At 46.0% G+C, this 11,330-nt stretch overlaps 1 protein-coding gene across 5 annotated transcripts in view; it reads left to right on the top strand.

The window, feature by feature from the left end:
• The first annotated feature begins 4,042 nt into the window (after window positions 1–4,042).
• Window positions 4,043–11,330, top strand: part of Dgki (diacylglycerol kinase iota) — a 456,269-nt gene continuing 448,981 nt past the window's right edge. For 4 of the 5 annotated variants that reach the window (XM_031381543.1, XM_031381545.1, XM_031381542.1 and 1 more), the window contains exon 1: window positions 4,061–4,450. In XM_031381543.1, the coding sequence (XP_031237403.1) occupies window positions 4,065–4,450 (386 nt within the window). In that variant the 5' untranslated portion in view covers window positions 4,061–4,064. Of the gene's footprint in view, window positions 4,451–11,330 lie in introns of all 5 variants that reach the window. The other variant, XM_031381541.1, reaches the window with a different exon arrangement.

Here is an 11,330-nt window from a genome sequence, read left to right as displayed (position 1 = left end):
AAAACATGATCCTTATTATTACATGGAAATTCCTGTTTACTTATTTAGGGAATAATAGATTCATTGTCATTTGCCCTGCAATTTTATAGGCTGGTAAATTTCTAGTCCTAGCACCTTCCCAACTGACTTAAAACAAAATATACATTAAATATTTTCTTCGCCTTTTCCATCACCACCATCACCACACCTCCTCCTCCTCCTCCTCTTCTTCTTCTTCATCCTCCCGCTCCTCATCCTCCTCTTCTCCCTCCCCCTTCTCTTCCTCCTTTTCTTCTCTTCTTCCTCCTCTTTCTCTTTTTCCTCCTCCTTCTTCTTTAAAATCCATGCCTGGAAACTCACCCTCCCACTCCCCTTTTTAAAGAAAGCCTGGGGCCAGTGAGATAGCTCAGGAGATTGCTGCCAAGCCTGGCAGCCTGATTTTGATTCCTGGAACCACAAGGTGGAAGGAGAGAAGGGATCCCCCCATGGTACACATGAGCATGTCTGCACGCACATACAGGCTGGATAAAGAGCTAAGTAAACAAATAAATGTGAAATCATGTAAAAACAATCTTTAAAGTTGGAAGGACAATCTTGATAAGATTTGGATGTTAGCTGCTGTAACCGAAGAATGAAGAATAATAGGAAGATAAATATGGGGCTTCTGCCATGGGGTGGAGTCCAAAGATAAGATTTCAATTCATCTGGGGCCCAGAAACCCATCAATGCTCATGTTCTATATGAACTTACATCAGTCAGAATAGCGTATGTTTTTAAACAGTGTCCCTTCCTATGATTGGAATGCCTCTGTGCCATGTTGAGAAATCCCACCTCTCAGTAAATAAGAAGAAAAATATGAAACTGATCGAACAATGTCAACTTTGCTTAGTTCAGTATCAGGGAAAATAAGTTGTCTTAAAGGACCACTGATCTTTCCGGTAACATCTCCAAAGGTCCTTCTACCGAGAAATTGATTTTTCTTATGTTTCAGTTGCCTGTGCCTCCCAGATGTCTCTCTGTCTTAATTTAGGGTACATTTGCACAGACCATGATTTTAAAACTCATTTTCTTTTGTTTAACAGCCCACTGAAACACTTTAAATATGCAAATGTGCACCCTGATAGGTTGGGCTGGCTTTTCTATTAGCTTGGGAGACAGACAGTCTCCTGTTAGTACAAATTGATTGAATTATGAAAAAATTTAAGATTCTAGTTCTAGAACTGCTTTGTTTGTGCTCCACTGATTTGCGTTATATTTTTCTCTTTTCCATGTGCATGCTCACTTCAATGCATCTCAACAATCTCTTTCCAAGCACGAGTAGATATATTTGTGTGTATGTGTATGTATATGCTAGTTTTCCCATTAGTGGCAGCATACTAAACATTTTACTTGACCCTTATTTTCTTTTTAGGTTAACATTATTATTTTTGACATCATTTTATAATAATATAATTTCCCTTATTTCTCCAAATGGCTCCAGAGAATTTCATTCCTCATAGGTAATTAGTCATATATTAATGCTAATGTAGAAGAATTACCAGGCTGTTTAATTATTATAAAAATTCCCACTAACACAACAGATGAAATTGTCTAGAAGTGGATTGTTGGGTTAGTTAGGAAATGCTTTTTTTCTTCTTTCTGTTTTTGTAGTGATGGTCTTGGTATGTAAGCCAGGCTGCCTGGAACCTGATACATAAACCAGACTAGCCACCACACCCAGCCCAGGTAATACAGTTCATATATTTGTAAATGTGAGCGAATTTCCCCAATTCACTTACCCACACTCTTCACCAACACTGTTTATTAGCAGATTATTCTAACAAATGGCATTCTATAGTTCAGATTTGTGTTTCTTTCGTAGAAAGTCAACTTGAACATATTTTGTACGTTCAAAACCAAATACACTTCTTTCTTGAGACTCAATGATAAACTATGATATATTCATATACTGTGTGGTTTGTGTATGAATATAGGACATGATATAACCTGCACACTTACTTGGGAGAGACTGACAAGAAACAGTTACTGTGGTCCAAGCCCAGTCTGATGGGAGTCTGGTGATGCACACTCAACATATTCTGGAAGAGTCATCAATGGTGGCTCCCCGATGAGGATGAGACAGATGTGTAAACTAAGGTCTAATGAAGGTGAAGGAGACAGCATGGTGGATATTGGAGATAGATGAGGAGACAGCAGGCTTCAGTGGGCAAGCATGAGGGTAGACAAAGCAGTGGGTAGATGAGATTTGCAAATAAGTCAGCTCTGAGTGAAGCTGTGATATCTTGTGAGGGGGAAGTGGGCATGGCCTCCTCCATGCACTCTGAAGACCTCAAGAGATCAGCGACTGACCACAAGGACAAAGCGAACTTTACCCTAAGGACAACAGTCCATTAGCAATATTTAAAAGTGGAAGGGTGACATGGCAAAATGGTTTGGGAAGGTACTGAGGAAGGTGATCTAGGAATTCAGGGCTGTTGGGATTTAATCTAGATGTTTGTGGGTCTTGCAATAAAAGCAGCTAAGGGTCCCTTCTGAAGAGGGAGTACACTGCCCCAGAAAACTAACCTCCACTAACTAACTAGCCTGGGTGTGAAGAAAGTAATATGAAAGATGCTAGGGAAATCCAGGTGTGAGTGTGTGTGTGTGTGTGTGAGAGAGAGAGAGAGAGGGGGGGGGGAGGGAGAGAGAGAGAGAGAGAGAGAGAGAGAGAGAGAGAGAGAGAGAAAGAGAGAGAGAGAGAGAGAAAGAGAGAGAGAGAATGTGTGAATGTGTGTGAGTATGTGTTCGAAGTGTTGATCCCCAACAGGTATTCTTTTTTCCTTTCTCCCTGAAAATGTCCCTGCCCTGTCTTATATAATGTACATGTGAGAGGAATGCACACCATGAGAGCTGGACGAGGCTTGAGATTCCTTGGCTTAACCTCTTAATATTCGGGCAAAAGAAAGGCCATCTTTACTAGCACAGACATCTACATATGTAGTTTGGTTACTCGCACTTACGGTTGAGTATAGATAGCTCTTTCTCGCGTTTTCTGATAGCAGAGATTTCTTGGGTGAAAAACATCTAATTTAGAAAATGATCTGTCTTCAACACTTTGTTGCCCATCGTTCAAATCGCACAGATTTCAATAATCTTAGAAACAAAAAGTGAGAGAGCAGACATTGAATTCCTTCAGCGCAGAGGATTTCAGCCTTGGTGTCTAAACCGGTAGAAGCCCCTTTCTGGGCTAACTCCTTCTCTCCTCCTCCTGTGAACCCACAGCATGGGAACACAGAGCACGAGGCGCTCGGGTCCTCACTTCTGCTTCAGGGATGCTCTCAGCCTTCTGCTTCACCGAGGATCCTGTGATCCGATTCAATCTAATTAACAGCTGTTTAGGGAGCATCTCTAAGCTTTTGGAAGGCACCAAGCGAGAATCTAGGCGCGGGCGTTCATGGGTGAAGATGTCCCGACCGACCCTCTCCTTGAGAAGCAGCTGGAGCTTAAATCTAACCCCTTCCACAATTCACATGGTTAATGAATTTCTCCTAAGGTACCTACTAATAGTGCTCCAGATACATCCCCCCAAAAGTCCCCCACGTCTGGTGGTTACTGCTTGGCGCCAGCTCTGATGCTGCAAGGAGGTGACGGACAAAATGCTGCCTCAAGCATGGGCATCTGTCATCAGTGGACTGGACTAAGCCGTGCCCAGCAGCTCACCAGCCATTGCCAGGGCAGAGTAGCTTCTGGGTCCGGGTCCGCTTCCCTTGTGCGCTAACCAGGGCGCGGCAACCCGGCTTGCCTCCAAGTTTCCCCGGACACTCTCCTTTCCTGATGGCCAGTGTCCGTTCCCAGCGTCCTACACCCCGCGGCTCCCACCGTTCCCCTCTCTCCTCCACTGCGGTCCATTGCCTGCAGGCAGAGTTCAAGTTCAGTCCCGGCTTTTGCTCTGGATTTAGAAAAAGGAGAAGGGGTGGGAGAATTGGAGGGAGCCGGCTGGTCGGGCGAGGCCGAGGGGAGGCGGAGAGAGGTGGCCTCTGATTGGTTGGGGAGGGGGAGTGGAGGCACGGAGTTTCCCACAATGCCCCGGTGCGGTGCAGCCGCGGATGGATGCTGCGGGAAGGGGCTGCCATTTGCTGCCCCTGCCAGCGGCGCGCGGACCTGCCCGCGCTCCCGCCGCCTCCAGCGCCCTCAGCCCGACCGGCCTCTGCAGCGGCACCGCCTCGGTTTCTTTCGCGGCCGCCGGAGCGGTCGCCATGAACCCCAGTTCCTCGGCGGGAGAGGAGAGAGGGGCGACGGGCGGCAGCAGCAGCAGCGGAAGCGGCGCCGGGAGCTGCTGCCTGGGCGCCGAGGGCGGCGCGGACCCGCGGGGTGCAGGGGCAGCGGCGGCTGCTGCCTTGGAGGAGCCCGCGGCCGCCGGACAGAAGGAGAAGGAAGAGGCGCTGGAGGAGAAGCTGAGGGACTTAACTTTCCGGAAGCAGGTCTCTTACAGGTAGGCGCGGGAGCTAGCGAGACAGGTGCCGCCCAGGGCGGGGGACACTTGCTCTAGCTCCAGAGAGGCACTTCTGTAGAGTTAGGGTTCCAGTCTCTCTCTCTCTCTCTCTCTCTCTCTCTCTCTCTCTCTCTCTCTCTCTCTCTCTCTCTCTCTCTCTCTCTCTCTCTCTCTCTCTCTCTCCTCTCTCTCTATGTCTATCAGTCTCTCTTCCCTCACTCTCTTTTCTGGGAATACGTTGTACCCATCCTCTAATTCTGGGTTGAAGGAAAGAAGTGGGATGCCCCAGCTTCTCCCTGTAATACCCAGGGAGGGGTGCACTTGTAACAGAAGAGAACACTAAGGTCAGAACAAGATCAAAACCACATCTGTGAGTGTATGGGGTGCAGACCCAGACATGCCCAGTTTAAAGAAGCGTCGCTGAAGTTGTCTCTAGGCTAGTGTCATCTCCAGCACTCCCCCTTTGCTTGCAGAGTTCACTGGGTGAGCCTTAGGCACTAACCGGATGGCTGAGATCTGTTCTGACAGGCAGCAAAGAACAACCTATACAGAAGAAAAATCCTTATGGGAAATTCTTGTCGGTTAAAGACTAGGGATGTATGGGTCTCTTCTTTTAGGTATGTAGGTATGCCAGTGGGTGTGGGTGTTGTGGGCATGTGTGTTCACTCCCTCTCTCAGTGTGTTCGGAAGATGATGTGGACAGCCTACTCCCAGGCTTACTCCCCCACCCTCAGTCCCAGTGCCGGGGAGAAGAGATCTCACTGGCACCTGAGGCTGCATGTATCTTTCACGCTAGGACATTGTACGATGAACGTCCACACAATTACGCTTTAAGAAGCCCCAGTTGTGTCAGGATCCAAACCAAAGTGAAGATTTAATAGGTTCCCTTACACTCCTTTCCCATTCCCAGGCTCGAGAGACAGTGCCGAGACAGCGCCGAGACTACCCTCACTGGTGATTTTGAAAAGTTGAGGCAATAAGCAGCGTATTGGTGGGTCTCAGAGTGATACTTGAAAAAGGGGTCAAGGAAAGCATCTTTGGAGCCCCCCTCCTTTTGGGTTAGCATTCCCTTCTAGAAAAACCATCTAAAGTATTAAGCCTGTCACACCATGTGCTGTTATGTAAGCAAAAGCAGATGACAGAGGTGTGTGGGTTGCGAGGGTGTGCTCTGTTTATGGGGGCAGGTGTGTGAATCATTGGGATCCCCACAGGCATTGCCTGGACTGGAGGCCCTGTCATCAGGGCATGTGCTCTGTGTCTAAGTGCCGGTTTCTGCTGATTCCTAAATGGTCTCCGGAGCCAGGTGGTGGCTTGCTGCATCCATTGCTTGCATTTTGCTCTCCATGCGCAGAGGGAGTTTCCCACCTGAGTTGTTCTCTTAGTTACTCACACAGATCAGATCCAAATGGATCTTTTTATATTTTCGGTTTCTAAAAATAGGCAGGTAGGGGGGAGTGGGGTAAGTCTAGGGAGGTAGGCTAGGACACAGGCAGTTCAGTTCTACTTATGTTGGTCTGTCTGGCTCTTAAGGGAACAGGGACTATATTCAGCCTAATTTAGGAGCTGTAAGTTGAGGGGGTGTTATCACGTGAAATACATTGTGGGTCTAGGCTTCTGGGCTAAGAGAAGCTCCTGGGTCATTGATATTCATGAGACTCCTCATTGGGTAGGGCAGTGAAGCCAGAATTTGCAAGGGAAATCACTTCAGCTTGCCTCTTGGCAGGGGTCAGTTTCTGAGCCTTTCTCCTGGAAAAGCCTAGTGTTGGGGCTGCAGCTTTCTGGGCAGAATGTTCCTGCAGGCACGTGAAAGTACACAAACAGACATGGAAACAGAAGCATTTTTTCAAGAGAGGAACAGTACATGATACTGGCCTGTCTTGAAACCCACTGTGGTGGATTTTATTTCTTAGATGCTATTTCTTCTTGAGTAAACCCTCACAATTCCCAAGGCAGTGACACTTGGCACACACAGCACCTCAGGTGGCTGGTCAGATAGCTTGCAATCCCCAGGTGAATAGCCTCCACTCTGTGGGTAATGATGGCTGTCACACTCCTCAGGTGATGCTTACACACCAATACCTGAGAGTTGCTGTCTCCAAGGTTCAGTCATTGACCCTTGAACTCATAAACTGCCCAGCCAAAGCAAGCCAGGCAGTCTGGAAGGCAAGAAGGGCAGTGGGTAGTGATCTCACCTGGCCCGTGTTAGTCCAGGGTAATCTCTGTATTTTTAGACACTGCTTTTTATTTGTTTTTATAGTCATAGTAGATGGTCTTCCTGTTGGCCTTGGTGGCTCTTTGTGCTGGGCTCAGAGTGGACCGGATGGTCTTGTGCCCAGAAAGGATTCTGGGCACAACTTAGCATGGGGGACTAGAGGGAGGTCATGGGGTGGATTCAGGAAGCCCTCAGGGAATAGATTGTATGCAGAAGTGTGTAGCTAGAGTAGGAGGACATACAGCTTCTATGTAGGGGATCATTTGAGGTGGTGCAGTGGCGATCTGCAGGCAGGTGGAAATGTCTTGAAGAACATGAATATTTGTAGAATGAAAGTTGTTGTGAAGAAGGGGGCTTTGGAGGAGTGTGCATGTGTGAGTGTGTGTGTGTGTGTGTGTGTGTGTGTGTGTGTAGGGGGGTCTCATCTGCTCCTCTTGTTGCTAAGGAACATATAAGCTAGAGTTTAAAAATAAATGAAGAGTGGGTGGGCATATGCAGTGACTCCTGTCTTTTTAGGAACCAGAGCCCTTTACAAAAAACCTTTAAATAACCATTTCTGGAGGCAGATTATTCATTTTGCTGACTTTTACTTTGTGAAGTCAAATAAACTCCTTTACATACCCCTAGATTTCCCCCATTATCTTTTCTTTCATTGGCTGTTGTTTTGGGGGGATGATTTTTTTCCCATGAGAATTTTTCCTTTCTTTCAGAATCTGCACCCCAAGAGCAAATAGTTCTTGTAGACTGTAAAGCTAAAGGTTTTAGCAGGTAAAGCAACGAAGCTGGCACTTTTCTGTTAAAATTACTACTTCCTTTCTCTTTGCAAATAATGGTATTGCAACAGATACATATATGTAAAGGACTATATAATATGTAGGGATCCCTTATTTTAACTGCTGTAAGAATTCTCATTTAAGTGAGTAAAAAGTAAAGGAAAGAAAACCCAGAAAGACACAGAAGGAGGGAGAGAGAAAGTAGCTGATATCGACTGCATTCTATTTGATGGGCAACATTGTGGGAAGTATTTTAGCATATTGGTTCTTTTTTGTGTGCTCGTGTGTGTGCCTGTGTGTAAGCATGAGTGTGGGAATGTGTGTGGGTACATATGTACATGTGCAGGTGCATGTGGAATGTTGAGGTTGACATTTTCTTTTTAAAATTGCTCTTAATTTTATTTATTGAGACAGGGTCTTTGAACTTGGAACTGGCTGATTCTGGCTAGTCTAGCTAGACAACTTGCTCTGGGAATACCTTGTCTCTGGTTCCTAACTTCTGGGATTACACATGGCCACCAAACCAGTGCATCTTCTAAGTAGAGCTTAGATGTTAGGTCATGCTGCCCAGGTGGACAAGAGTTTTATCTACTGAGCCTTACCCTTGAACTTGTATACTTCATCTTTTTTGAGCTTTGTGGTGGTTCCATGATGTGATTATCACTATTTCTGTTTTAGAGGAAGTGAACCGGAAGGTTAGGGCTTGGGCTAGAGCCAAATCTGACTCTAAAGGACTTTCTCTTTAGACTGCATCTTTCTGGTTATTTTCTCAAGCATCAGTACTAGGTTTGAATTCTTTGCATGTGTGTATATGCCTATCAGTATGAGTGTGTGTGTGTGTGTGTGTGTGTGTGTGTGTGTGTGTATGTGTGTGTGTGTGTGTGAGAGAGAGACAGACAGAGACAGAGACAGAGGGAGAGAGCTGATTTTCACCTCATCCATAAGATGCTTCAGGTTTCTATGATCTTTCTTTTTCTTTTTTTCTTTTTTCTTTTTAAATTTAGACAGGGTTTGTGTATGGCTCTGTCTGTCCTAGAATTCACTATGTGTACTTTATAGAACAGGCTGGTCTCGAACTCACATAGATCCAGCTGCCTCTTCCTCCTGAGTGCTGGGGTTAAAGGTGTGTACCACCAAGCCCAGCCCTCCCTGATCTTTCTTCTGTGCTTCATCCTTTGGGCTGAGGCCCCTCGCCTTGGCCTCGATGGCTGGTGCCTTCAGAAACTCTACTGTTTCAGGACTGGAAATGAATAGAAATCCACGATCTTCAGCAAATTGTTTGGCTTTGCTTCTGAGAACGAAACCACCTCCGAGACACCTGTTATCTCTACAAAGCCACCCATGTTAGAAGTTTATGCACTTTTAAAATAATTTCTGCAGGTGCTGTGTAGGTGCATGGAGGTTTGGTGCAAAGCTGCTGTCTTTCCTCTTTGGGCAACAACACAGCAAAGGAGAAAGTAGAAGCTTGCTTGTAAGGAGGCCTTGGTGGGTGCCATTGCTTAGGAATTTCCACGCATGGACTTGCTTCATTTGAAAGTCATGGTGGTTGCACTTGACCTTTCTCACAGGAAGGTTCTAGTACAATATAGAAGCAACAGCAAGGGCCATGGAACTTCTTAGAGTAGACAACTGCTAGAAAAGGGGGGGGTCTCTTATTCCTTAACTTTGATAGCATCAGAGTCTAGTTGTCCCTCAGTGGCTGTGGGGAATAGGCTCCAGGACTGCTGTTCAGACATCAACATCTGCTGACGCTTTAGCTCCTTAGGTAAAACAGCATCACACTCGAATATAACCTGTTTGCACCTCTTCATTAGCTTTGAGTCATCTCCATTTCTTAAAATATACAATACAATATTTAATGCAATCTAAAGACCTGTCAGATACCATTAATGACTACATGGCATACTCGGTCCAGAAATAATTAGTTTTATTTTTTTTCCCAAATGTTTTCAGTCCGTGGTGAGTTGAGTCTATAGTGGCAGGACTCGAAGACACAGAGGCCTCACTGTGCTCCGGTGTTGTGCTCTGTCCACCCAAACAAGATTGTATTAGTAAGGGACAGCTGGGAGGTGGAAGCTACAGGGACAATTGTCTTCTGAAGATCCGTGTGTAGAGTTCTTTACAAAGCCAGTTTTAAACATCTGTGCTCTGTTTCATACATTTGTTAGATGAAGAGTTCAGGATGAGACGGAAACACTGCCGGTAATTTCATGTCTGCCTCCAGTCATTATTTAGGCATGGCACCATTGCCTTCCTCAGTGGGGACATATACCAGGTGAGATTTCAAATGAACCGCTGCCCATGGCGTGTCTGCTGAGACTGATTTCTTGAGAGGTTAGGTTTAATGTATGTTTTACATGGGAGAGTTCTCACTCTGAGCCCCGTGGAGTTGGGGGCTGGAGAAGTGGAATAGAGCTTTGCTGCTGTTCAATTCTGTTGTGGCAACAGCGGTATTGCCTCATGGGGCCAAATTAAATTAGAGGAGAGCTAGCTCTTTCCAACACTCGACTTTCTAATCTGAAAAAATGAGGACTCCCAGGGAGTGCCAACCTGGTCGCTGCACCTCTCTGTTCTTCTGGGCTGGGATCTGGAGTACTTGTTTTCTCTGCCACCCCAAGTGGTACTTGGAGTTGAAACCCCTTTGAGACCAGAGGCATCTGGAGAAGCCATAGTCACCTTTGGGCTTGACATGTGTTCTTGGGTTTGCATTGCTTGCACTGGTCCTGTAAAGACTGGTGGATTTTTTTTTTCTGAGATCCTATTTTGGGATAGTTGCTGCATCCACGGGCATGTGAGATCTTCTTCCGATGGGTGCCAGAGGAAGGAAGGAATTTGCACAAAACAACAATAAACAAATACCAGAGGGAGATGAAATTTGCACAGAATAATGATGAAACAGACTAATTTCTAATTGAGCTGGATGGAACATATTGCCAGGCACAGCAAACCAGGATAATGTGCAAGATGAAAGAGACACCATACCAAGCTAGCTGGGTCTGTTTGAGAGCAGTGCTCGCAGCGCTCCCACAGAGCCTCTTTGCTTGTGTGCCAGCAAACTCCTCAGGTGAGAGCTCTGAAGGCCCACATTTGGGTGGTCCTCAAGTGGGTCCCTTCAGATTTAACTTTCTGAGGACTCAGACAAGTTTGTTAGTGGTTTCCTGATTTGAGAATTAAATTAAGGATGACCCTAGAGTATATTTTTTGAGGCTGGACATAGTCACTGTAAAATGGGGTCACAGATGTGCCTGCCCCAGAGGCTTGGAGATTAAGGGTGTTATGTTATGTCCAGAACTCAACTGGGTTAGCCATCTTAAAGAATCTTGCCCTTCTTGATTGGTAGGTAGAAGATAAATGTTTATTGAATGAATAACTTAGTGGTCAACTTTAAATAAGCATCTACATTTGCCTCTTTCGGGTCCATTGTTAAGTACCATTTTCCCATCTTCTGCCTTTCTCCTGTTCACTCTGCTCAGCATCCCAGAGCAGTGTTTCTGTTTACGATTTCTTCTTGGAGTACCTGCTCCAGCCATCTAGCCAGCTGCTGGAGGCCGGAGGAGGGAGGCAGAAGCGCTTCCTTACCCATCTATTTGCGGCTTGTCAGAGAAAAGGCCTTAATTTGCCTTCTGAGCAGTGCTAATTAGCTCTCCAGTTCTTTCTGTCTGTCTCATGCCTTTCCAAGGGCAGCATTGATTTTTCTCCCCAGGGTATTTTCTGCCCATCTTTCCTTCTGTGAGTAGAACTTTTAACTCAACATTCCTGGGGTCTGTCCAGCCTCTCCAGCAACCTAGGCTGTGTGTTACTTTACACATCTTTCCTTTAGCCTTATCTGAATGACATACATTCGTGCACGTGTGTGAGCATTTGCAAATGGGGGTATGTGCATGCGTGTGTGTGT

Source organism: Mastomys coucha, unplaced genomic scaffold (genome assembly GCF_008632895.1).
Source record: "Mastomys coucha isolate ucsf_1 unplaced genomic scaffold, UCSF_Mcou_1 pScaffold20, whole genome shotgun sequence".
Taxonomy (NCBI): Eukaryota; Metazoa; Chordata; class Mammalia; order Rodentia; family Muridae; genus Mastomys; species Mastomys coucha.
The sequence above is the reverse complement of the archived record's forward strand: the minus strand, read 5'-3'. Positions and strand labels throughout refer to the sequence as shown.